This window comes from Oncorhynchus clarkii, chromosome 13 (assembly GCF_045791955.1).
Source record: "Oncorhynchus clarkii lewisi isolate Uvic-CL-2024 chromosome 13, UVic_Ocla_1.0, whole genome shotgun sequence".
Lineage (NCBI taxonomy): Eukaryota > Metazoa > Chordata > Actinopteri > Salmoniformes > Salmonidae > Oncorhynchus > Oncorhynchus clarkii.
This window is the reverse complement of record NC_092159.1, coordinates 21,960,358-21,988,132: the sequence shown is the minus strand read 5'-3', so window position 1 is coordinate 21,988,132 and position 27,775 is coordinate 21,960,358. Positions and strand designations below refer to the sequence as shown.

The 27,775-nt window shown below is 45.9% G+C and overlaps 1 protein-coding gene across 5 annotated transcripts; it reads left to right on the top strand.

Annotated features, from left to right (window-relative positions):
• Positions 1 to 558: 558 nt before the first annotated feature.
• LOC139424603 (junction plakoglobin-like) lies at positions 559 to 27,516 on the top strand. Of its 5 annotated transcripts, none has more exons than XM_071176604.1 (16): positions 578 to 690; positions 18,685 to 18,740; positions 19,180 to 19,350; positions 19,562 to 19,815; positions 21,568 to 21,806; positions 21,980 to 22,181; positions 22,587 to 22,731; positions 22,901 to 23,004; positions 23,198 to 23,536; positions 24,154 to 24,306; positions 24,441 to 24,560; positions 24,676 to 24,826; positions 25,763 to 25,884; positions 26,238 to 26,280; positions 26,600 to 26,737; positions 26,890 to 27,516. In XM_071176604.1, exons 2-15 carry the CDS (start codon positions 18,728 to 18,730, stop codon positions 26,728 to 26,730), a joined length of 2,187 nt encoding a protein of 728 aa, XP_071032705.1. In that variant the 5' UTR covers positions 578 to 690; positions 18,685 to 18,727; the 3' UTR covers positions 26,731 to 26,737; positions 26,890 to 27,516. The 5 variants fall into 5 exon arrangements, with proteins under 5 accessions (XP_071032700.1, XP_071032705.1, XP_071032704.1 ...); XM_071176603.1 differs by having other exon boundaries at positions 26,600 to 26,764; XM_071176599.1 differs by having other exon boundaries at positions 559 to 690; positions 26,600 to 27,516.
• The last annotated feature ends 259 nt before the right edge of the window (positions 27,517 to 27,775 follow it).

Genomic DNA, 27,775 nt, shown 5'->3' with positions numbered 1-27,775 from the left:
ATTCTTAAGTATATCTAAAACCAAATACTTTTAGACTTTACTCAAGTAGTGATTTAACTGGATGACTTTCACTTTTACTTGAGTATTTTTCTATTAAGGTGTCTTTACTTTTTCCACCGCTGTGGGCTGTCTTCTCTATAAAAATGTGATACGATTTTATGCCACCACTTCGCGACATAAAAGCTAGTCTACCCATGTGACTCACCTTTCTGTCTAGGCAAGTTTCATGACGTAGCCCAAGGTGTGGCCGTTCTGTAGGCTACTTTCTCACACAGGTAGACTAATGCCCTGTGTGTGAGCAGGCCATGCTAACCACTAACATTTTATCCTTCGTTGTAAATTCGAAAACAAAACAACAATGTTTTAGTAATGTAGTTGACCAAAAATACGTTTGGGAAACAACATTAATATTCATATTACTGTATAGACCCAAGTAACGCCACATTTGTTTTGTTCTGGCCAATTGCGTTTACATTCCAAATTGTGGAGAAGTGAAGGGTGGGGTCGGGTCGACAACACTATGGTAAGAGAGGCGGAGTCGCTGGTGTTAGGCTTTTTACTCATTGTTCTGAGTATCATCCTACCGCAGTTGAGGTGAGGCAGAGAGGACAAAGTATATCGTTGGTAAAGTCTGTTTGTGAACCTGCGTAGACTTTGGAATATTCGAAACAATTGATTGTATTTTGACAGGTAAGAAAGATCTGTATTTATTGTCACATTCCCGTGTATTGACAGTCTTCGGAAAGAGAGTAAATTCGTGTCAAGTGAGTCGAGTGAGATAGGATAGTCACAGTTTCTCCATTCCTGTGTTGCGCTTGTCTCTAAACTGGAAACACGATTCTCTAGCGTTCCATAAATGTTCTTCCCGGTCTGGATACAATGTAGCCTGTCTCTGACATTCTGTCCCCCGTCAATTTTTGTATTTGTCTCTGAACTTGATGGCAGAATAGCGTAATGTTCCTTTCCTATTGTCAAGTGTCTAGTCGCCACCCAAACGTCGTTAAAGTCGGACATTTAGTTATGGTGGGTGTATTCATTACGCCGATACCGTTGCAAAACGTTTCCTCTGTTACAAAACGTTATGCAACAGAAACCGTTTACTCCTTCCTGCCTGTTTAAGAGCAAATGTTTTTAGTTTGCCGCAACAAGGTTTTGTCAAACGCTGTTCCTGCCAAATAGATGTGCCCAAACCATTTTGGGACAAACTATTATTGATCAACTTAACATCATGCACATTTCAATAGAATAAAGCTTATTAAAGATCAGTGATACTAACAAGAGCAGTGTGCGGTTTCCTTTATCCTTCAGTAGAATAGAGCTTAAAGTAATTCGTGGTGTGACAGTACACAGCAGAGAGTGAGAGACGATCAAAGTTTGTCTACCCCTCATCCATTGTCAAATCCACTGCCCCCCTAGTCGGGGCCAAAGCTATGTCCTACAGAAGGCTATACAGCATTTTTTTATTTTTTTATTTAACTAGGCAAGTCGGTTAAGAACAAATTCTTATTTACAATGTTGGCCAAACCCGGACGACGCTGGGCCAATTGTGTGCCGCCCTATGGAACTCCCAATCTCGGCCGGGTGTGATACGGCCTGGATTTGAACCAGGGACTGTAGTGGCACCTCTTGTACTTAGACCACTGCGCCACTCGGGAGCCCCTAGTATGTCATCTCTATTCAAGGGTTCTGCTGGGGGCTTTGACAACCCCAGTGAGTTGGGGGTGGGGCATGACATGATGAGTGCCTGCATGGTTCATACATGCATCATGGGTTAGGATGAATAATACTGATCAACAATGAGGCATTGATACCAAAATGTCCTTACAAGACCTTCACACCTACAATACATTCTCTTTTAGGGCAGTTCAGATCCAGAAGGGAACCAGTGCCAGTAATGTCCAGGTCTTTGTCCCAATTGGCACCCTATTCCCTATATAGTGCACTACTACTTTTGATCAAGGCCCATTGGACACAAACCAGGTGTTCAGGCTGATGACATTATGCATACCAGTGAACCTCTGTTGCCTCATACTTCATCCTTGTCCAAAGGGAACCATATGCCATTAGTTACAGTAGCTTTACTACCCCACTCTATGCCACTGCGATAACAGAGCACAGATCCTCTCATTTTATTTCACAAGTAAATCCACTTTCAACATGCAACCTGAAATAACATTATCTCGTTCGCTCATCTTACGCGGTTTAGTCTTTTCAAAGACTCCCAAGACCAACTTTTAATGAATGTCCAAGTCATATTTGACATGGCACAGCCTGGCATTAGAGCTGGACAGATGTCTGTCAAAATGGAGAGCTCCCTCCTCTCACACCAGTCATGATCATGCCATTCCAATAACCAGAAACAACCAAGAACAATGGCATCAAAACAACCAAGTTTTTTTGGCATTCAACAGCGTCCCGAATCTGGTGGTGGTGGGGGTAGGCTGAGATTTTCAGCTGCAGCTGGGGTCATACTGGCGCTAATCCTGGCCCTTACTTAATTCCTTTATTGTCCAACAATATTGTCCTCGTCTTTCTTTTCCTTCCTATCTTTTTTCCCCCATCATGCTGTCTCGTTCCATGCGTCTCTAACTTGGTCCCACATTTGCCACTTCTCAAATGTGACCCTTCCCTGCCTAATTCTCCTCCCTCTTTTTGACTTCAGTCTCTCTCCTCACCCCACGCCCTCCCTCCCCGGTAGCGCCTGAGCACCACAGAGAGCGCCGTTATGCCGTAGAACCTAATCGGACCACGCGTGGGACCAGGCCTCGGTGCCAATGTGTGTATCCAGGTTGAGTGTGTTTGCGTGCATGTGTAGGCTACATATGGGGGTGGAAGATTGGGATTATTTTGCTGGTCAGCCATGATATGGACTCGTCTTCTATCTGGGGTTAAAGAGGAGGTGGGGCGATAGCGGCCTAATCTCCGAAGGGTTAAATCAACCGGACAGGGGCTTAAGATATCTTCTCAGACAATGCTGTTATCAACCCAAAGCAGATTTACTTTGACTTCTACCCTCCCCTTTGCCACCATTTAAAAAAGATTGGCATAGAACAAAGACAAAAATCACTATCTTTTGATATGTTATCCCCAGACTAAGGCGACTTCCATATTGGACGGCTGTTGCAAATGTCAAGGACATTTACACAAGGGCGGACCAGAAGATATGAAGACTGACGCCTGAGCCCTCTAACTTGGAGAATGCTATGATTTAAGCACGCAAGAGAGGCCCAAAGCGTCTTGGAACCCAGTCATAAATGGAGTGGCAGAGGTGGCACGATATGAAAGACTCCATCCAAGCTGGCATCGCCCGGGCGACCAACACAGCTGTGCTCCTATTACCATCATGAATATGAGTTATTCACTCAATACATTTTTTTTCCCGGGGAGGCCTAACAACCGTTTCTCCCCATCACTTGGTGCTCTGGAAGTCTGGTACTACTCTGCCAACTGTATTATTTTCAAGTCGGCTCCTATCAGACAGCTCTTCATAAACCACCAGGCCACATCTGCTGACGGCATGCTGGAAATAGCTGCATCCATTACTGTCTGTTTCTTTTATGAATATATTACCTTTTGATCTTTTTTCTTTTTTTTTCATTCCTGACACAGTTTCACACGAAGGGAGGGACTGGAGTGGACTGGATTCCTGAATCCATGGGTGACTTAAACACAGGTTTTACAGTTGGGCTGGTTCGTTTAGCCTACACTCAGCAGTGCTTCTCAGTAAGTCAACTTGGGTGATTACTCCTCGTCATTGCCGTGGTAACCCTCTTCACCCTGCTCTCTCATCTCCCACTTCCTACTCATCCGTTTAATTGCACTCCAATGAGCAGGGAGAGGAGAAGGGAGGAAGTGTGGGTGCGGTGGAAAAGCAACGCTAGCGAATGGGAATTCTTCCCCGTCGAGACGCCGTATCAGAGAAGAGAATCATCAGCCTCCTCTAGAGGAGTGACTATAATTCACACACAGATATGAAGTGTCTGTTGCGAGGATTGACGTGTGGCGTGTAGGTGACCTTTATGGAAGCAACGCCTCACAATAACCTCACAACACCAAGGAAAAAAAGAAAAACGTTATTTGTAATTCTTCCCTCCGTGCTTCAGTCCCCTGTCGTCTTTTGTGTTGGTCACGGTTTACACGAAGAACATTTTTGTAAAAAGTGGAAGCCTAAACACTGAGGTAAATGCAAATACTCCAGCTTCCCCTCCAAAGATGTCTGGTACAGGCTTAGTCAGACTAACTTCTTCTGGGGGGGGGGGGGGGGGGGGGTATTCTTTAGCGTCCCCTCAAATTGAATCCTCCCCGCTCTCCCTAGCCTCCCCTCCCGCCTCTGATCTTTCTGAAATATTCATCATCTGTCGTATCGCCTCAATGCTCACCAGTACAGCCATGCATATATCCAGTATCCATGCTGCAGCAGGCGAAGCCTCCCCACTAACCCTAAAGGGGGGCTTTAGACCAAGCGAACCTCGCTGTCCAGACCATGACGGACATCCATTCTAGTTGCTCTGTGCAAAACTCTTGTATTCAAGCACTGAGAAACTGAGTTCACTATAAAATACTTATTTCCATTCACTCCCATTGACGTCCTCCCATTCACCCTAGATATTGTGACACAAGCCTCCTTGTCCATTCTTCCTCCATACAGAGTAATTGTGGACAGCAGCCCAGCATGTTACATCAGAGTTCATGCAGCATCGTCCTTCCTTGCAGTGACAACACAGCCTCCCGTTACTCCCTACAAGAGCCGGAGCCTGCTGGTTCTCCATTCTACCTGATAATTAATTGCGCACACCTGGTGTCCCAGGTCTAAATCGGTCCTTGGTTAGAGGGGAACAATGGAGGGGGGGGGGGGGGCAGTGGAACTGGCTTTGGGTCCAGAGTTGAATTTGAGGGCTCTATAACAATGGAGACAGGGGAAACACACTGTCGTTGTTACATCAGAGAAGCCACGCAGACATGAAGGCCTAGTTCTACCGCTACACACTTTCTTCCTTCCCTGCTTCCCTTCTCTGTGTAATCTGATCCAACTCTGCACTTCCACACCTCGGAGACAACACTGACCGCCTATAATTCCTATTGCGAGGAGCGTACAGGGGGTAAACATGAATTACCCAACTAGCTCGTCCCAGTCTGCGGCAACTGTATGCCCTCTGGTCTGGTGTGATACACTTTCGACACATCTACTGATCGAAGCCTAATTAGAATGATTATTTAATCAGTTTCTGGTTAGACATTATTGTGTTACACGGTCAACTAGAACCTACATTGACTTGTTGAATGACTTGCAAGTCATCGTTTCTTTTTATTTGCCAGTTGACTGCTAGCTGTTTTCCAGGCTATGTCAATTAACACAATAACATTAGCTAAGGCTTTGCATTTCTCCTGATGAATCACTGCTAATGACACCATGTCGCTGCTGTAATGTAAAACCATGCTGTTACAGTCTTGGAACTGTCCACTGTTTTCTAATGCTGTCACTGTATTTAGCTAGGGTGGTAATGAATCATTTCGTCAAGTCCAGTAAGCCAAACTCTAAAACTCAAGACTAGGCCTAATCCTCAATTTGAAAGTCCGAGAGGCTTCATGCTTTGACTCTTGAAAGCATATTATAAACAGACGTAAAATGTCTTTGACACGCGGGTTCTCTTAGACGTGGATGTTCATAGAATCCGATATCATCCCCTCTTTTCAAGTTGGAGAATGTGTGCTTGCGCTCTGTTTCACATGCGATCCTGCCAGCAGGGCCCTGCTTTGTGTACTTAAGCCTTTCAATGTGCCTGACTGTAGTGGGGGTTTGGTATGCTAGTGGAGCCGAGAGGGGAGTTCCATCAACTAGCTGTTATCGGTGGACTGATAAATGGACTAAGAAAGTAGCTGGAACAGCTCGTAGGACAGGAGCCTATGAGTTGATTTTTGAAAATGTATTTCACCTTTATTTAACCAGGTAGGCCAGTTGAGAACAAGTTCTCATTTACAACTGCGACCTGGCCAAGATAAAGCAAAGCAGTGCGACCAAAAACAACACAGTTACAAACAAACGTACAGTCAATAACACAATAGAAAAATCTATGTACAGTGTGTGTGCAAATGTAGAAGATTAGGGAGGTAAGGCAATAGAGCGCTATTTACAGATTGGCTGTGTACAGTGATCGGTACGCTGCTCTGACAGCTGATGCTTAGAGAGGGAGATTTGTCTCCAGCTTCAGTGCCTTTATTTTATTTATTTTTTAAATAAATGCAATGCGTTCCAGTCATTAGCAGCAGAGAACTGGAAGGAACGGCGGCCAAAGGAGGTGTTGGCTTTGGGAATGACCAGTGAGCTGAGATAAGGCGGTGCTTTACCTAGCAAAGACTTATAGATGACCTGGATCCAGTGGGTTTGGCGACGAATATGTAACGAGGGCCAGCCAACGAGAGCATACAGTTTGCAGTGGTGGGTAGTATATGGGGCTTTGGTGACAGAACAGATGGCACTGTGATAGACTACATCCAGTTTGCTGAGTAGAGTGTTGGAGGCTATTTTGTAAATGACATCGCCAAAGTCAAGGATCGGTAGGATAGTCAGTTTTACGAGGGTATGTTTGGCAGCATGAGTGAAGGAGGCTTTGTTGTGAAATAGGAAGCCGATTCTAGATTTCATTTTGGATTGGAGATGCTTAATGTGAGTCTGGAAGGAGAGTTTACAGTCTAACCAGACACCTAGAATATGTGAACAACTACAAATACCTAAGTCGGAACCTTCCAGAGTAGTGATGCTAGTCGGGCGGGCGGGTGCGGGCAGCCATCGGTTGAAGAGCAAGCATTTAGTTTTACTTTCATTTAAAAGCAGTTGGAGGCCACTAAAGGAGTGTTGTATGGCATTGAAGCTTGTTTGGAGGTTTGTCCAAAGGAGGGCCAGATGTATACAGCATGGTGTCATCTGCGTAGAGGTGGATCAGAGAATCACCAGCAGCAAGAGCGACATCATGGATATATACAGACAAAAGAGTCGGCCCGAGAATTGAACCCTGAGACTGCCATAGAGACTGCCAGAGGTCCGGACAACAGGCTCTCCGATTTGACTAACTGAACTCTATCTGAGAAGTAGTTGGTGAACCAGGTGAGGCAGTCATTTGAGAAACCAAGGCTATTGAGTCTGCCGATAAGAATGTGGTGATTTGAGTCAAGCCTTGTCCATGTCGATGAAGATGGCTGCACAGTACTGTATTTTATCGATGGCGGTTATGATATCGTTTAGGACCATGAGCGTGGCTGAGGTGCACCCATGACCAGCTCGGAAACCAGATTGCATAGTGGAGAAGGTACGGTGGGATTTGAAATGGTCGGTGATCTGATTGTTAACTTGGCTTTCAAAGATTTTAGAAAGGCAGGGCAGGATGGATATAGGTCTATAGTTTGGGTCTAGTGTCTCCCCCTTTGAAGAGGGGGATGACAAAGGGGGGTGACTGCGGCAGCTTTCCAATCTTTGGGGATCTCAGACGAAACGAGAAGTTGAGCAGGCTAGTAATAGGGGTTGCAACAATTTTGGCGGTTAATTTTAGAGAGGGTCCATTGTCTAGCCCAGCTGATTGTAGGGATCCAGATTTTGGGCAAGTTGCTGCAGGGGGTGCAGAGCTGTTGGCCGGGATAAGGGTAGCCAGGTGGAAAGCGTGGCCAGATGTAGAAAAATGCTTATTGAAATGATCGGTTATCGTAGATGAGTGAACCCTCTGGACAGGATGCTGGTCTATCGCAGGGCCTTACCTCTAATCTATCTCCTTAGTGCTGAGTGCAAATCAGACACTCATCAGGTCCCATTTTTGAAGTCTTTGATCACACTCGGCCGGGGATCGAACTCACAACCTGGACTCTAACCTCAAGTCAAATTTTATTTGTCACATGCTCCGAATACAGCAGGTGTTGACCTTACCGTGAAATTCTTCCTTACAAGCCCCTTAACTCCATTTTCTTAACTGCGTTGTTGGTTAAGAAAATATCTACTAAGTAAACTAAAGTAAAACATAACAATGAGGCTTTGACTTGATAAAATAACTAGGTTAGTCGAGGTAATTTGTACATGTAGGTAGGGGTAAAGTGACTGTGTAGATAATAATCAGCGAGTAGCAGCAGTGTAAAAACAAAAAAGGCGGAGGGTGGTGTCAATGCAAATAGTTTGGGTTTAGTATAGTTTGATTGTTCTTATCTTGTCTTATGGCTTGGGGGTAGAAGCTGTTAAGGAGCCTTTTGGACCTAGACTTGGTGCTCTGGTACCGCTTGCCGTGCTGTAGCAGAGAGAACAGTCTATGACATGGGTGACTGGAGTCTTTGACAATTTTTTGGGCCTTCCTCTGACACTGCCTTGTATATGGGTCCTGGATGGCAGGAAACTTGGCCCCAGTGATGTACTGGGCCATACGCACTACCCTCTGTTGCACTTTATGGTCGGATGCCAAACAGCTGCTATACCAGGCACTGATGCAACCGGACAGGGTGCTCTCAATGGTGCAGCTGTATAACATTTTGAGGATGTGGGGACCCATGCCAAATCTTTTCAGTCTCCTGAGAGGGAAACAGTGTTTTGTCCTCATCACGGCTGTCTTAGTGTGTTTGGACCATGATAGTTTGTTGGTGATGTGGACACGATGGAACTTGATCAATGTGAACGGGGGTGTGTTCGGCCCTCCTTTTTCTGTAATCCATGATCATCTCATTTGTCTTGCTCAAGTTGAGGGAGAGGTTGTCTTGCTCTAGGTTGAGGGCCACTGAAGTTGGTTTAAATGGAGTGTAGCCTACGCTCAAGTGGGAAGCATTCACCTTCTAAGTGAACATTCACAGATAGTTTCCTGCACCTTCAGGTTTGACTGATAACTGTAACTAGATATTGTCCCAACCTAGTTTTTGATGTGGTTGTCTCTACACGGGGAAACAATTATCTCTGTGTAGCAAATGTCGTTGAGCCTATCCCTCTGACTGGGGAAACAACAATCCAGACCCCCTGGTGCTGCTGAGTCATAGCCTGGTCTGACCGTGGAATAACCACAACTTCCTGTAGCGCACACAGTCAATCGATTAGCATCACACTCCACACCGCTGCACATCCTCCCGTGTCGGTTTTTATACTCCACAGTTGGCCAATTAACCCCTATTTCTTCCAGTAGTCCCACAGTGCACAAAGTGACGGGTGAGTGGGAGAGTGTGAATAAGAGGGGGAGGTGGTGGTGAGCGGGTCCTGGCGGGGTTTAAGCTTTCTCTCAGCAGGCTAGCTGGACCAAAACCACCTACCAGACGCACACAGGGGTCACACAGCTGTGTGTGAACTGTGTCTAGGGAGCACTTACTGACCATGGCCTCTTAGCAGCGGAGCTGCAAATCTATTTAGAGAATTGGCAGGGATGTGGTTTTTTTTGGGGGGGGGGTCTTTTACAAATGTTCCATCCCGAGAATAAATCACTTTTCTCCTGGGTAGCCCAGCATTTCTCAGCAACTCCAAGCAGCTATGACTCCGCAGGACCAAGCTCGTCTCTGTCCTGGCACCCCAATGGCAGAACCAGCCACCCCCCTGAAGCTAGGACAGCAGAGTCCCCGTCCATCTTTTCTGAAATCACCTGAAACCCTAACTCATTTAAGAGTATTTTAAATAATCGCCATCCTCACCCCACCCCCCCACCCCCTTACTAGCTCTGACTTTGCTGATAGCTACTTTATTGAGGGAAGGTGTACTCACTATGCCTGTGATATGTGGTTGTCCCACCTAGCCATCTTAAAATGAATGCACTAACTGTAAGTCGCTCTATATAAGAGTGTCTGCTAAATAACATGTATTTCCTACCAAAACCGGAAGTGTCATGGGTTTGATCAGGGTTTGATTAGAGCTGTGCTCGGCATGACAATTGAAGCCCGATACTACCTGAGCCAGATGAGCCCAACATTAAAGGCATTTTATTAGCATACGCTCCAAAAAAAGGCCAAATGATTGTGCCGTTATCCAATAGCCTACTGCACATGACGCACGACAGAAAAAGATCCAAGCCCATAGTTGTATGGCTCTTCGGTAAATAAATACATTTTAAACAAGCTCCAGTAATATTTTTAACGGTGGGCTGTATTGTTGTGTTGCATGGACTGGAATTACGCACTTTGTTCAAACCATGACGCTGGGAGCGAACACGTGATGCTGGTGTAGGACATGCAGCCTGCAAAGTTACATTTGTAAGTTAGATTTTAATTTTTAAATATAATATGGCCTATTTTACATTTGTATAATTAGTAGGCTGACTCATTAGCCTACCTTTCATAATATTTCCCTTAATGTTGTACGACGTGAGTAATGGGTATTACCTCTCGTTGCTTAATTTCTTCCTTGCTCACATCAGTTAAATAAAATGTTTCGTTGGCCTTCGTTGTAATGACATACGAGAATAAGATGCAGACGGATTTCGCTTCTCTTCGCCGAGATTGAATGGTTATGGGTCTGAATAAATAACTGCTGTAGTCTATCGCCATTGCATTTAACATTCAGCAAACAAGAGCACGCTTGCATCCCTTTTCATCCACAAATATAAGACATTCTAGTCTAGCTTTTCCCGGGACTCCACAAGAGTTAAGGGGGAGAGGCCAGCGGAGGGCGGGTGAGTATTGCGCAAGAGTGAAGACCTGCATTGTGAATTGCTCTCCATAAAATGCGCTGTCTGTCACCGGCCTGAGTGTTGATTGATCGTGCAGAAAAGTCTGTAGAGAAGACAGATTTAGACATGACACTATAAATTAGCAGTTCTGTTTCACACCATGCTGTTCTTAGAAATGATTTACCCGTTTCTCAGTTATATATCACGGGAAACAGGAGTAGGTTTGGACGGAAAATCTCTTAATCTCGCTAACCCAGTTCCCCCAGCGTGTACGTGTTGATGTGTGTGCATTGGTGGGGGAAGGCAGGTCCGCCTTATACACAGATAGTGAACGCAGCTTTACAGATGTGTGGTTAATGGGACTTCAATCTGCTTGATCTGTACTTCCACTCTGTCATTTATCCTCTTTGTTCCTTTTGGGGTGTAGCTTAGGCTAGCCTGGTTTAGTCAACCTTATCTTGGTAAACCAGGTCCGCTGGATCTCTTTTAGTGTGTCAAGGCTTAAGCTAATAGCCATTTTTTATTCAAGTCGGTGTATGAATTGATAGGGTTTGATTCAAGTCGGTGTATGAATTGATAGGGTTTGATTCAAGTCGGTGTATGAATTGATAGGGTTTGATTCAAGTCGGTGTATAAATGGATGGGGCTGGAAAGAGACGTTGCTGTAAATGAGAATGTGTTCTCAGTCAACTTACCTGTTAATAATGGTAAAATAAACAAGAGGTTCCAATTTAAATGTAGCAATGTTACGGTTTATACTCTACTGTGCATGGGTGTGTTTTGCCAGATAGGAGCCAAAGACACACACACACTGCACAGTGCCACAACTTGCCAGGGTTATGAGGACACTCCCCAGTCTGACATGCTTGTGAGTGGAGGCTGGAGATGATGAGCAGTATTCACACCGTCTGTGGAACCTAGTTAAGCATCCACTGACACAACGTCTGTGTGAGCCCATTTAGTCAGGAAGGGATGGTTTGGATGTATGACAATAGCTAAGACTTGTTTGTCTGAGAGGAGGGGATGGTGTTTGTTTGCCCGTACAGGATGAGATGGTTAGAGCGAGAGGGTGAAACAGCGTTTTCAGCTCAGGACTATTTTGGTTGACGTTCGCAGCGGGAAAGTTTGTGTGTCAAACGAGGCTAAATGTATGGGGCTAGTGTGGAATGTCACACCAGGATTCAAGTGATTGACGCCAAACCACATTCATCTCTCTCTTTTACTCTCGTCTACTGGGGGCTCTCTGACAGTCAGACATTCCTGCCCTCATTGTGTTGTGCTTCCTGGAAGGCCTGACCATCAGTCCAGAATGCTCTAGAGTTAGATTCCCCTCCCCCAATCCTAACCTTAACCATTAGTGGGGGAAATGCAAAACTGACCCAAGATCAGAATCCTCCAAACTATCCCAGTAGCTCAGGAAGAACAATAGTGGGGTTCAAATCAAAAGTGTATTTGTCACGTGAGCTGAATACAGCAGGTGCAGACCTTACAGTGAAATGCTTACTTACAGGCTCTAACCAACAGTGTAAAAAAGGTATTAGGTGAACAATAGGTAAAGAAATAAAAACAACAGTAAAAAGACAGTGAAAAACAGTAGCGAGGCTATAAAAGTAGCAAGGCTACACACAGACACCGGTTAGTCAGGCTGATTGAGGTAGTATGTACATGTAGATATGGTTAGATATGTATAGTTATAGTGACTATGCATATATGATAAACAGAGAGTAGCAGCAGCAAAAGAGGGGTTGGGGGGGGCACACTGCAAATAGCCCGGGTAGCCATTTGATTACCCGTTCAGGGGTCTTATGGCTTGGGGGTAAAAGCTGTTGAGAAGCCTTTTTGTCCTAGACTACCACTTGCCATGCGGTAGTAGAGAGAACAGTCTATGGCTGGGGTCTTTGACCATTTGTAGGGCCTTCCTCTGACACCGCCTCGTGTAGGTAAGTAAAGAAATGGATGGCAGGCAGCTTAGCCCCAGTGATGTACTGGGCCGTACGCACTACCCTCTGTCGTGCCTTGCGTTCGGAGGCCGAGCAATTGCCGTACCAGGCAGTGATGCAACCAGTCAGGATTAGAGGTCGACCGATTATGATTTTTCAACGTCGATACCAATTATTGGAGGACCATTTAAAAAATATATACAGTTGTGGCCAAAAGTTGAGAATGACACAAATATAAATGTTCTGCTGTCTACTGCCTCAGTTTGTATGATGGCAATTTGCATATACTCCAGAATGTTATGAAGAGTGATCAGATGAATTGCAATTAATTGCAAAGTCCCTCTTTGTCATGCAAATGACCTGAATCCCAAAAAACATTTCCACTGCATTTCAGCCCTGCCACAAAAGGACCAGCTGACATGTCAGTGATTCTCTCGTTAACACAGGTGTGCGTGTTGACAAGGAGATCACTCTGTCATGCTGATTGAGTTCGAATAACAGACTGGAAGCATCAAAAGGAGGGTGGTGCTTGGAATCATTGTTCTTCCTCTGTCAAACATGGTTACCTGCAAGGAAACATGTGCCGTCATCATTGCTTTGCACAAAAAGGGCTTCACAGGCAAGGATATTGCTGCCAGTAAGATTGCACCTAAATCAACCATTTATCGGATCATCAAGAACTTCAAGGAGAGCGGTTCAATTGTTGTGAAGAAGGCTTTAGGGCGCCCAAGAAAGTCCAGCAAGCGCCAGGACCGTCTCCTAAAGTTGATTCAGCTGCGGGATCGGGGCACCACCAGTACAGAGCTTGCTCAGGAATGGCAGCCGGCAGGTGTGAGTGCATCTGCACGCACAGTGAGGTGAAGACTTTTGGAGGATGGCCTGGTGTCTAGAAGGGCAGCAAAGAAGCCACTTCTCTCCAGGAAAAACATCAGGGACAGACTGATATTCTGCAAAAGGTACAGGGATTGGACTGCTGAGGATTGGAGTAAAGTCATTTTTCTCTGAATCCCCTTTCCGATTGTTTGGGGCATCTAGAAAAGAGCCAAGGTCGTGGGCTCACTCACAATTTTGCCTAAGAACACAGCCATGAATAAAGAATGGTACCAACACATGCTCAGAGAGTAACTTCTCCCAACCATCCAGGAACAGTTTGGTGACGAACAATGCCTTTTCCAGCATGATGGAGCACCTTCCCATAAGGCAAAAGTGATAACTAAGTGGCCCATATTTTGGGTCCATGGCCAGGAAACTCCCCAGACCTTATTCCCATTGAGAACTTGTGGTCAATCCTCAAGAGGCGGGTGAACAAACAAAAACCCACAAATTCTGACAAACTCCAAGCATTGATTATGCAAGAATGGGCTGCCATCAGTCAGGATGTGGCCCAGAAGTTAATTGACAGCATGCCAGGGCGGATTGCAGAGGTCTTGAAAAAGAAGGGTCAACACTGCAAATATTGAGTCTTTGCATCAACTTCATGTAATTGTCAATAAAAGCCTTTGACACTTATGAAATGCTTGTAATTATACTTCAGTATTCCATAGTAACATCTGACAAAAATATCTATAAAGACACTGAAGCAGCAAACTTTGTGAAAATTCATGGGGGGCTCCAGTGTTGAGGATCAGCGTGGCAGATGTGTTGCTACCTACCCTCACCACCTGGGGGCGGCCCATTAGGAAGTCCAGGATCCAGTTGAAGAGGGAGTTGTTTAGTCCCAGGATCGTTAGCTTAGTGATGAGCTTTGAGGGCACTACGGTGTTGAACGCTGAGCTGTAGTCAATGAATAGCATTCTCACGTAGGTGTTCCTTTTGTCCAGGTGGGAAAGGGCAGTGTGGAGTGCAATAGAGATTGCATCATCTGTGGATCTGTTTGGGCGGTATGCAAATTGGAGTGGGTCTATGGTTTCTGGGTTAATGGTGTTGATGTGAGCCATTTCCAGCCTTTCAAAGCACTTCATGGCTACGGACGTGAGTGCTACGGGTCAGTAGTCATTTAGGCAGGTTGCCTTCTTGGGCACAGGGACTATGGTGGTCTGCTTGAAACATGTTGAAAATGTCAGTGAAGACACCTGCCAGTTGGTTAGGAGGTGGCCAGGGCAGGGGTTTGGAAAAGGAAAGAATAGCTCCTAGTACAGTGTTGAATAATAATGGATCAAGGTACAGGAGGAAGTGAGGGAGTGAGTCCATTGGTCATTAACCTAACCACACTACTTAGAATGCAGGGCCGAGGAGCAAAGTCCACCCCGATGTACACACCATGCAATCCAACAGCAGTTCCTGGTCACTACCCACGATGCAACAGTGTTCAGGTATACACAGTGTCGTTCTGTCAGCAGACGACATATTGCAATACTACTACCACTTTTAACTTGTGGTCAACACAGCTCAAGGAATCTGTACTTTTCATTTCCTAATGGGGGGGGGGGGGGGATTTGGTGAAGGAGCCACAAGTTCTAGGTCTGTTGATGTTTTACCAGCACCCAGAACACTGTAGAAACACACTCAACATGCCTCCCTCGCTCTCTCTCTTTCTCTCCTATCTGTTCTTCTCTGCTATCATATCATAACTTTATCACCATAGCCCTCTACAGTCTGGTACAGTCAGGGTCAAAACTGCCGAGGCTGTTTGCAGTGTTACAAAAAAACGCAAGTGAGAATAAGATTGATTGGACAACCAGGAAGAGTTGATAGACTAGATAGTCAACAGTATAGTGTGTGTGTGAGTGACTGAAGTCTTTGTTACTAAGGCGATGTGGGGTGTCGCAACAGCGCAACAATTAAATCGGAACTCATTGTCTGAACCCACTGCCTTGCCCAGGAGAACAGACTGCCACAGATTCACACAAAAAAAAATATATATATATAAGCGTGTGGTACCAGGGTAGACTGCATACCTACTATTTTGACATTATTTTTCAATGTCATCTAATTCATTATTATCTAATGGTAATTGGTACAGTTGAAAAGACAAGACACTCCCAAGCTTGGGAAAAGGAGAAATGCGTGCCACACCTCTATTTTAACACAGAGCAAGAGAGAAATGGGGAGTAGGAGAGGTGGGAGACATGTTCTGTGTCCATGATGAGTAAGCTTGTAGCTGTAACGTGTAGCTGCAAGCTCAGGCAGAAATGCCTCTTGGCCAACGCCCTGTTCACTGTGAACCCCCATAGGTCAGGTAGCTTGCTGACTGGGCTGTGACTCGACTGTTCTCAATGGAGCTCAGATGGGCACACGTACCTCCTTAAGGGCCTAGAGTGAGACCTATGCATACTACACACACACACACTGACACTCCCATGGCAACATGGTGACTTTCCTGTGACTCACCAGTCTGTTGTTCCAAATGCTAGTGAGATAAGTATGCATGAGGGCTCTCTGGGTGGAGGGTCTAGAATAACAGACACACACACCAATCTAATTTCTCTCTGAACCCTGGGGGAAAACGCAGGAAGGTCATTAGTGAGAAATACACAATTATACGGGCATCTCCACTACACTCCTGGTCTCTGTGGGAAACACATGACAACTCTCCAGTTCTAGAGATTGAAACATTAAACACACACACACACATCCCCCATTCTGAGCCCCGGGGCTAACACAGGAGGGTGTGCTACAATCACTCACATCAGTAACAGGCTCACGGCTTGACAGACCCACAGAGCAGCTCCAGACTCATTTCAGACCAGGATTGTTATGCACGCTGGTACAAAATAACAATGAGTTAAATGTGATTTCCAGAGGGATGACAATTTAGATGTCTAAAACAAAGTCCTATATGAGATGAAACGAATATGCTTTTGCATAGTAAAGCTCATAGATACATTTTGATGTTTACTGTATTAGGTCATAATCACATGTATGCAAATGCAGTACCTGGAGATGCCTGGGTTGCATACGAGGACAGGCAGCGGTAGCCAGGAATGTTAGTGCATCGCCCATCATGTGCAAACACGCCCGGGGGACAACATGCTGTCACGGCTCGCCACATTCTCTCCTAGCTACTACAAGGTGGGAAATCTATCCGCTTTCCTTAATTTCTGTCATCCTGCCGCACGGTAGTCAGTCCAACCCTCCACCTCATTTCCATAGCTGCATATATTTGGAAACAAACACATTTTGTCAGGCTTTTCCGGTGACTGCAATATCAAGTGAATCTGTAGGCGACTCTCTGTCATGCCTCCCATAGGAAGCATTTCATATTGTATGTATTTTCGGCCTGAGTCTAGAAATAAGCAGGTAAATCTAATGGTTTAAAAGCGTCAAATGAATACCCACTCTCGTATGAGTAAGGAGTAGCAGTGCAACATCGACTTAAACAAGATTTCTGCATCGTTCATCTTAGCTGATCTTGGACGAATGGCGCATTCGTGTGGAATTGGGTGACGTCTCAAGCTGCTACATTCATGCATATGAAAAATGAGATGCGCGTAGACAGAAACGTGTGAACACGTTGACACACTCTCACACACTTGGCTTTTGCTCTTTGGGAGAATGGCTCTAAACAGCCTGACTCTTGTGTCATGCATGCGTCCCACGGACTCTCCCACAATCCTATCCAGTTTACACACACACAGCATGTCAGTAATGTCTGTGCCCAGCAAAGAATCCCATCCCTTTCAGTCACAGTAACTCCCATCACCGCAAACATCTGAACCACACACTGGTGACATTGTAGAGTGGCCACTAACATCACGTGCCACTCGCATCGCATTTAACTGCAATGAACGAGCCATCATTGATCATGTGTGGAGTGAGCGGTGGGTTGAGTGTAGAAGTCGTGACGTTTTGTTCACAGTGAAACTGAGTGTTTTATATTGAGGAGTGGATGTGGGTCATCGTCCAACCAGCTCTCTCCTGCACCAGAGGTTATTTTGAGTCTGAAGACCATCAGAATTAGGAATGTGTGCAATGTGAGAGAGACACACACACACTCTCACTTGGCCTTTGCTCGTTGGGAAAATGGCTCCAAACAGAAAAAGTAAAAAAATGCATTTAATTGTAAGAAACTTTTAGAATTATTGGTCTAATTCTAGACATTCAGTTAGATAGCATTGGTTAAATACCCCCATGTAATGTTAATGGAGAGCTTGCATGGCTGCAACAGAATGAGTCGGCATTTAAATGGTTTCATAATGAGAAACCATGTTGGGCCAACTGAAGGATCAGTTAAGTGGGGAAGAGTAGATCAGGTCCAAACCAACACAGCAGAAGGAATGCACTTTAGCCGTATGACGATACTTCAGGAGGGAACGGGGAACAGGGGATACCTAGTCAGTTGTTCAACTGAAAAGTGTCTTCCGCATTTAACCCAACCCCTCTGAATCCGAGAGGTGCGGAGGGCTGCATTAATCTGCATCCGCCCCTTCAGCGCCAAGGTGTATGATAGATGGTCACAACGAGAGAGAGAGAGAGAGAGAGAGCAGAATGGAGATAAGAGACAGGTACTGCCGGGAAAAATGACTTGATAAGGCTTGAAAAAGAACTGAGGTGGGAGTGTTTTGAAATGGTTAAATAGCCAGTGATAAATGGCCATAAAGCGTTGGGCCTGTATTTACAGGTGAAGGAGGTGTGGCGTTTTGAGGAGGAACTGTGTGTGTGTGTGTGTTCACCATAAAGGTGTTGTCTTAGGAGGAATAGGGTGTGTATGAATGACTACTTACTTTCTCACACATGAGAAACCCGTCTAGCGGGTTCTGGGAGCTGATACTGTCAGTCAGCAGCCGGCAGGCAGGCAGGTGTCTAGCTCCCACAGCCGTATGTATAGGCGGAGGCTCAGCCCGGGGTTAAAGGCCGCGGGGGCTTAGCAGTTGGCATTCCTGTCCTGCAGCTGTCTCTCTGCCCCCTCCGCTCCTATCCCAGCAGCCTTTGCTGTTGATTCGGTGTTGTCATTTCTGGCACTATTCAGAGGGAGAACATTCATTCACCTATCTGTACTCTTACCTGGGGGAGAGAGTATGAAATAAAATGTATTTTAACTAACGGCCTAATTCATATTGACCTTTTTTTTTAAAGACAGGTTAGAAGAATAAAGATGGCAAACTGTAAAATAATTGAGTGGTATGATTGTAATTTGTGGCAAAATGTGGAAGATAATTCTTTATCTAAATGTTCTCTTCTTTTTTTTTGTCTTTCAGGTCTTCTCCTCCATTGTTGTTGGTTTGAGCCCAGGAGGCCACCATGGAAATGCAGAGTGGGTTCATAATCTGGCTATATTGTTCTCCCCCTTTCACAACCTTTAAAAACATTTTAAAAAATCTTCCTTTGCTTTCTTCCTCTTCTTGGCTATCACCTTCCTCTTCTCTTAATTCCTCCTCTCCCTCATATTCCTTCCTCTCCTTTGTTCAACTGAACACAATGTCTTCCCCCTAGTGCAATTAACAAGCATGTTAGATGCATAATAGGTAACTTCCAAGTGCAGTGTTGTCTCTAGTAACCCCTCTTTGCTCTCCCTCCTAGTGCGTTAACACGAGTGTCAGCTATTATTCTAAGTGCCGTCCATAATAACCACATAGATCTCCATTCTTTCCCTCTGTGCCCTGAGGGCACTAACAAGTGTGTTGAAGTTATATATTATCCATGTTCAAAGTGCACTTCCAGTCTAACCTCTCTGCCCCTCCTTCCCTCCGTAGTGGGAAATGACGGGAGGGTGAAGGTGAAAGAGTGGCAGCAGACCTACTACGCCGGGGACTCTGGGATCCAGTCAGGAGCCACCACAGTGAGGACCGATGACGACGGGACCGAGTACAGCACCAAGCAGTACAGCACCGTCACCACCACCGTCGTCTCAGAGAACCCTGCTGGTGAGACGCGCGCAGTTTAGTGTTTTGAATACACGCGCTCAAATTGACATAAACAAACGTTCAAAAATACAACCTGCTACAAACATGCACTGAGTCACTTAGGACCATGGAGTTAAAACACACACACACCTTATTACTGCTTAATACTAAACTATCATTCAAACCCAACATCTAAAAATACAAACCACAGCATTCTCCCCCCTCCCTGTAGAAGTGGAGTCTCAGTATGCCCTGACCCGGGCCCAGCGTGTCCGAGCGGCCATGTTCCCAGAGACGGTGATGGAGGGCACGACCATCCTGTCCACCCAGACTGACCCGTCCCAGATGACCAACGTCCAGCGGCTGGCCGAGCCCTCGCAGCTCCTCAAGACGGCCATCGTCCACCTCATCAACTACCAGGACGACGCCGAGCTGGCCACGCGCGCCATCCCCGAGCTCACCAAGCTGCTCAACGATGAGGACCAGGTACAGTACGGGTTGTTTGATACGTCTGTCTTTGCGTCAGGGTTGGGCTCAATTCAGAATTTTGGAATTGACTCCCATTCAGCTCATGAGATTGAATTGGCCACACAGAGTGTATAATTTTTTGAGTTTGAGTAACAGGAAGTGCAATTTTATTCTGTGCAATTCAAAGAAATTCCACTCAGTCATAGAACATGAAAGTTTAATTGACCCCGACAGGTCACGCTTCCAGATACCAAAGAATATATCACACTTCTCTGGAAACAATGTTCATATACTCTCTTAACCTTAGTGCTTAGAGTAGCCAGTTATATTTCCACCAATGATTTAATTTGTTTGGCTTCTTTTTGAAGGCCTTAAGGTCAATTTGAGGGTTAAACTAATGCATTCTGGAGGATGTGGTATTAATGAAATAACTTTGCTCATTCATTTGAAGTTTGTCCTGAAAATCTGTTTCAACAATATTTTATATGCATGTATATAACATGTTTGATATTTGATCTATTAGATATACAGTTGAAGTCAGAAGTTTACATGCACTTAGGTTGAAGTCATTAAAACTCGTTTTTAAACCACTCCACAAATTTCTTGTTAAACTGTAGGTTTGGCAAGTTGGTTAGGACATCTACTTTGTGCATGACACAAGTAATTTTTACAACAATTGTTTGCAGACAGATTATGTCACTTATAACTCACTGTATCACATTTCCAGTGGGTCAGAAGTTTACATAAACTAAGTTGACTGTGCCTTTTAAACAGCTTGGAAAATTCCAGAAAATTATGTAATGGCTTTAGAAGCTTCTAATAGGCTAATTGACATAATTTGACTCAATTGGAGGTGGACCAATGGATGTATTTCAAGGCCTACCTTCAAACTCAGTGCCTCTTTGCTTGACATCATGGGAAAATCCCCAAAAATCAGCCAAGACCTCAGAAATGTTTTTGTAGACCTTGGGGGCAATTTCCAAAAGCCTGGCGGTACCACTTTCATATGTACAAACAATAGTAAGCAAGTATAAACACCATGGGACCACGTGGACGTCATACCGCTCAGGAAGGAGACGCATTCTGTCTCCTAGAGATGAAGTACTTTGGTGCGAAAAGTGCAAATCAATCCCAGAACAACAGCAAAAGACCCTGTGAAGATGCTGGAGGAAACGGGTACAAAAGAATCTATATCCACAGTAAAATGAGTCTTATATCGACATAAAAGGCCGCTCAGCAAGGAAGAAGCCACTGCTCCAAAACCTCCATAAAAAGCCAGACAATGGTTCGCAACTGCACATGGGGACAAAGATTGTACTTTTTGGAGAAGTGTCCTCTGGTCTGATGAAACAAAAATAGAACTGTTTGGCCATAATGACCATCGTTATGTTTGGAGGAAAAGGGGGAGGCTTGGGAGCCAAAGAACACCGTGAAGCAATTTCCTTGAATTCATTTCAATTGCAATTCTGAACCATGTTTACTACTTCAGTTGAATTGGAATTTGAGGCATTTTCAATTCTGAAAAGAGCACAACCCGGCAATGCATGTTTGTTTTATCTACCCTCGGCATCTAGCCATCAATCCACCCTTTGTCGTTTTAGACATTGATTCGTTCAATCACTCATTCGTTCATGTTATTTACCACTAGTAATCACAGGTGGTAGTCAACCTGGCTGTCATTCATTCACATTGCTGTACTTCTCCAATAGTCAAGATCTCTGCATTTTTCCCTCCATTCAAACGAACCAAACCCCCCTCTACGTCTTCCAGGTGGTAGTCAACAAAGCCTCCCTGATCGTCAACCAGCTGACCCGCAAGGAGGCGTCTCGCCGGGCGCTGATGGCGTCCCCCCAGATGGTGGCGGCGGTGGTGCGGGCCATGCAGAACACCGGGGACATGGAGACAGCCCGGGCTACAGCCAGCATCCTCCACAACCTGTCTCACCAGAGAGAGGGCCTGCTCTCCATCTTCAAGTGCGGGGGCATCCCTGCCCTGGTCCGCATGCTCAGGTAGGAGTCTGAGGGACTGCGTGTGGGAGTGCATCCTCTCATTCTCGCAACTCCCTTATTTTGTGGCCTTTTTTATTTTGTGGCCTTCTATTGACAAAGCATTTGACAGTTCATTATGAGTCTTACTATGTTCATCTCTGGAAATCCTTAAGGTAACTCTCTCCCTCTGTCAGTTCTCCCATGGAGTCTGTGCTGTTCTATGCCATCACCACCCTCCACAACCTGCTACTGCACCAGGAGGGAGCCAAGATGGCGGTGCGCCTGGCCGACGGCCTGCAGCGAATGGTGCCTCTGCTGAAGAAGAGCAACCCCAAGTTCCTGGCCATCACCACCGACTGCCTGCAGCTGCTGTCCTACGGCAACCAGGAGAGCAAGGTGTGTGTGTGTGTGGGGGGGGGGGGTGAATGACAGTGTGTTTGAATGATTGCCCCGTGTTGGCATGGGTGTGGCTGCCATAGTAATTCTGTGACTGCACGCTTATGAGCATGTGTGGATATGAGACAGGTGTGGCCGGGTAGGGTGTCTGCCCTGTGTGCGCTTGCCTGTGGTTCAATGGGTAAGTGCATGTTTGGACAGGAGTGATACATGGAATGTTTTGACCCTTTTGAAGATGTTAACCTTGTAATGCCTAAACCCCTACTGGAAAAACGAGGAATTGGGCACATCCAATCATGTCACGAGCTGGACTAAAAGTGAATGTCCACACTTTGCTGCTCATATAAATGCTATTGCTTGATTCATGTTGTTTAAACTCCATTTTTCCCATCATCCCTCTCTCAGCTGATCATCCTGGCTAACAGTGGTCCGGAGGGCCTGGTCCACATCATGAGGAACTACAGCTATGAGAAGCTCCTGTGGACCACCAGCCGCGTGCTCAAAGTTCTCTCTGTCTGCCCCAGCAACAAACCTGCCATCGTGGATGCTGGTAAGTGTATTAGATTTGCAACGAGCGACACTGTGGTTTTAATGAATAGAAATTGTATTTTTTTCCCCCTCAGTTGTAATGCTATGAGATTATGAAGGACGTACATATTTTGCAGTTAAAGGAGTTAGAAAATAGATTATCTATCCCTCTCTCTGTTTCCCTCTGTCAGGCGGGATGCAGGCTCTGGGGATGCACCTGACAGGCTCCAGTCAGCGTCTGATGCAGAACTGTCTGTGGACCCTGAGGAACCTGTCTGACGCCGCCACGAAACAGGTGAGAACTCCTACCTTCCAACCTAGAGCCATATAGACTGTTTCCACCCTGCTGTCTGCTTCTCTCATTTGTCCTAACCTTTGACCTTTTAACCTCACTTGCATTTACTCTAAATGTTCTTATTTATTGCAACAGCCATGTGTTTAAGAACCACTAATATACTACAGATGAACTAAACTCTGTCTCTCTCTAGGAGGGTCTGGACAGTCTCCTTCAGACTCTCGTTGGTCTCCTGAGCTCTGACGACGTCAACATGCTCACCTGCTCCACTGGCATCCTCTCCAACCTCACCTGTAACAACGCTCGCAACAAGGCCATGGTCACCCAGGGCAACGGCATCGAGGCGCTCATCCACGCCGTCCTGAGGGCGGGAGAGAAGGAGGACGTGGCGGAGCCGGCCGTGTGCGCCCTGCGTCACCTGACGTCGCGACACTCCGACGCCGAGGTGGCCCAGAATGCCGTGCGCATGCATTATGGCATTCCCGCGATCGTCAAGCTACTCAACCAGCCCTACTACTGGCCTGTCATCAAGGTGAGAGGCAGGATGGAGGGGTGTATAGAGGGACAACCAGCCCTACTATTGGCCTGTCGTCAAGGTGAGAGGCAGGATGGAGGGGTGTATAGAGGGACAACCAGCCCTACTACTGGCCTGTCGTCAAGGTGAGAGGCAGGATGGAGGGGTGTATAGAGGGACAACCAGCCCTACTACTGGCCTGTCGTCAAGGAGAGAGGATAGGAGAGGCAGGATGGAGGGGTGTATAGAGGGACAACCAGCCCTACTACTGGCCTGTCATCAAGGTGAGCGGGGGAGAAAGAGTGAGGGGTTGTGGGATAGAGAGATGAATAGTTGACAGATGGTTGCCCAGGGAGAGGGCTAACCATTCACGTAACCGGCTGCTTAATTCGCTATGAGGTGAGAAGTAGGAGGCTTAAGGAGAGATGGAAAGAGGAAGACAAGGTTGTGATGGAAGAAGGAAAATGAGGAAGAAGCTACATAGAGAACGGGGCGAAGGAGAGAAACTGTAAACGATTATGAGATGGGTGATATTTGTAAAACAAACAGTCTCTAACCAAAAAAAATGTTACTTTCTTTGTGCTCACTAATCAAAATGGCTTCTCTCTCTAACCCCGCCTCTTTCTTGTCCTCAGGCTGTGGTTGGTCTGATCCGTAACCTGGCACTGTGCCCAGACAACCAGACCCCTCTGAGGGACGCCGGGGCCATCCCACGCCTGGTCAATCTGCTGCTCAAAGCCCACCAGGACGCCCAAAAACATGGCTCCGCCGCACAGCAGACATACCAGGTAGATGTAGAAACAGATCTATTGACTTTAAAAAATAAATATATATATGTATATAAATAAATGTATCCAACGGTTATTCTTAACCTCCCTAGTCTCTTTTTGTTACTGACTCTTGCTTTCTCGCTCTCTCTCAGGATGGCGTGAGGATGGAGGAGATCGTGGAGGGATGCACAGGGGCCCTGCACATCATGGCCAGAGACCCCATCAACAGGGGAGAGATCGCCAGCATGCAGACCATCCCGCTCTTTGTACAGGTTAGAGCTTGTTTTAATCTCATACGTTTCTTGCTTTTAAGACGGCAATATCTCTGTTGCTGCTTATGTCTCCTGTAGATTGTGTGTTAACCATGGTCTCCCTCCTCCTACCTAGCTGCTGTACTCTCCAGTGGAGAACGTGAAGCGCGTGTCAGCGGGGGCCCTGTGTGAGCTGGCCCTGGACAAGCAGTCTGCGGAGATGATCGACGCAGAGGGAGCCTCCGCGCCGCTCATGGAGCTGCTGCACTCCAACAACGAGGGCATCGGTGAGACCACTTCTCTTAAAACCACATCTAAAATCAGGATTTGCAATAGATGCGTCACTAGTTTCACGTTTTTTTATTTTATTAGTCGTACGGTGTACGAATGGCATACATCGTCCAGCGAAATGCCTACTTGCGGGTTCCTTCTCGACAATGCAACAACAATACGAATACAAACAAAGTAAATGGCTCAGTAGAATAGAAAACATTTTAGCGTAAGTAAAATACAGGAAGGCGCAATCTATAGTCCAATATTTACAAGTTTTGGGGATGGGGGGGGGGGGGGGCAAGTGTATAAATGTAGCAGTATAATAAGTCTGGTAGCAAGGTGCGGAGACCTTGTTCAAGTGTTCAGCAGTCTGACGGCTTGTAGTTAGAAACTGTCTCTGAGCCTGTTGGTATCCGATACCGTCTGCTGGACAGAAAGGGAGAGAACAGCTCGTGATGGGATGTGTGGCGTCCTTGATGACGCTGCATGCCTTCCTCGGGCACCGTTTCCAGTAGATGTCCTAAATGGGTAGGAGCGCGGTACCAGTGATGCACTGGGCCGTCATCACCACCCGCTGGAGGGCCTTGTGGATAGATTCAGAGGTCGTTGTTTGGCTCCATTTGAGAGGAAGTTATTACCTGGAAGAGAATGCTTTTTTTTTTGTCTGACTGTGTAATGGGCTACATTTCCATAAACCAGTGGAGCCTCAACGGGTGTAAGTCTCTGCTGGTTTTCATCTCTCTCTCGCACTTAATTGACCAATTTATTGAGTCTGGGTCACATCTGATCTCTTAACTCAATTGTTGAATGACACCAGGATTGAGAAGTAGCATTGCACACTGCAGGCATTTGATTCCCCCTGATACATCCTCTCAGAACTTGGGAGTAGATTGACTTACTGTGTCAGCCAATCAATATGTCCGTGTGATAATCTTTCTCCTCCCTCCAAGCCACCTACGCGGCCGCCGTTCTCTTCCGCATCTCCGAGGACAAGAACTCCGACTACAAGAAGCGTGTGTCCGTGGAGCTCACTCACTCCCTGTTCAAGCACGACCCCGCCGCCTGGGAAATGGTGAGTGGGAGCGATGCTCGGCCTCGAGCGCCCTCTGTGGTGAGGAGGGAGCCACTGCAGGATCTAGTAACAAATTGCGGTTTCTCCCAATTCCGATTTAACTGAAGAAAATTATTTGCTTCTAGCGGTAATTTAACATTGATAAAAATGCATGTATTACATTTTTCGGCGATTCTTACATGGGAAGTATTTTAGTTTCTGTAAAATGGCAGTGTAATATTTTGTATTTAGAGAAAGGTAGATAATCCAGGTTAAGAAAACAGGTGACAGAGTTGGCACGGTTTCTGTCATCCATATATGGGCAACTCGCTGACTTGATTTTGATCTTTCACCTCTCGTGACCCCCTCCCCAGGCCCACAACGCTGTCCCCATGGAAGCAGGCTACGCAGCCGACGGTGAGTAACTCACTCTGGCAGAAAGGTGCCCATACTGACTGACAGGGGGCAGAACAGAACGCTGGCTGTGGCTCTATGTGCCAGATGGTCACTGTTCCAATGGGCTGTGTATAAAGTTAAATGTTTTGAATTTCTGACATGATTATACTGTATTAAGGAGAGAGAAAGCAATTGATCTATGTAACTTCAACCATGTTAAGTGAGCCCCCCCCCCCCTGTTTTATGATTGAAATAAGGGTATCATCTCCAGATAATTTAATGTTTTGCAAAGTGTTGATCTAAGTATGTGTGTGTGTGTGTGTGTGTGTGTGTGTTTCAGAGCTGGATGCAGGCTACCCCCATTATGTAGACTACCCTGCTGACATGGTCATGGACGGCGAGATGGGGATGTCCGATGTCGAGTACCAGAACGGCGGCATGAGGCAACCGGCATATGCTGAGCGCTATTAGGACAACGGTCCGTGCATACAGCCAATAGACAAATGTACGCGCGCTCTTATTGTCAAGCGCGCAGATACACGAAAGACCGAGCAGCCATTAGTTACATGCACCTATTATTCTAAAAACAAGTCACACCCCTTTTTAATAAAGATGCTGTTCTCTCTACAGACCACTGAAGGGAGGAAGAAGCAATCACACAGAACCTTCAAATGGGGGGGATGTCAATCGGTCTCCGCTCACCTCGATGTATTATATGCAATTATCACTGACTTGTGGGACTCCGAATCTAACAGGGCTTGCCATCTGTTTTCTAAGCATAATATTGATGATGCACCGGTTTTTAGTCGAGGACGCTTTCAAGGTTGTTGTGCGCTTTTCGGTGGGTAATCGATGCCAAAGAGATTTTATTTTGTGACGATAATCATGTAGCTTCCTTTTTAAATGCTAGTTGAAAACACTGCCAGAGGTGACTGGACAATGTGTATTGTACTGCGCACATGCTTTCTTTCTGTGTAACGGTTTCTTTTAACGCTATTCGCTGTTAACGTTTTTCCAACTGTGTTTCTCGAAAGTCTGCATGAGTTAATTCATGAGCTAGTAAGGAGTTAATACGGACTCAGTGATGTAATATACTTACATTGACTCTCACAGTAGAAGGGAACCCAATAGGGGGAGTCTACTGGCCCTAAATCAAGAACCTTAGGTGGAACGCTACTGACAGGGAATTTGTCTTTCTACAGAAAAGGTTTTTACTTCAATTTTTGTTTAAGAAAATAAAGAATATATTAAAGTACAGGCAGGCTGGGTATTGATTTTACTGTCTGGGAAATGCTGTATATCTGGGGCAATGCCATACAGTTTTCTTTTGTTGCTCTGTACAGCAAATCTTTCCTACCCAAATTTAGGGAAAGTACTCTTTATCCAATGATGATACATAGCTAGTGCTGCTGAAGTCAGAACCGCCACTCTTCATGGGACGGTAGGAGTAACTTGCATCACTATCTAGCGAGAACATTTTCAGTAGTCTCTCAGCCTAAAACGGTCAAATTGTTTT

Bases quoted from the DNA above. Each gene is read 5' to 3' on its own strand.
- LOC139424603 (XM_071176599.1), top strand. The intron at 22,732-22,900 runs GTAAGTGTATTA...TCCCTCTGTCAG, and splicing joins ACCTGCCATCGTGGATGCTG to GCGGGATGCAGGCTCTGGGG. The intron at 25,885-26,237 runs GTGAGTGGGAGC...CCCCCTCCCCAG, and splicing joins ACCCCGCCGCCTGGGAAATG to GCCCACAACGCTGTCCCCAT.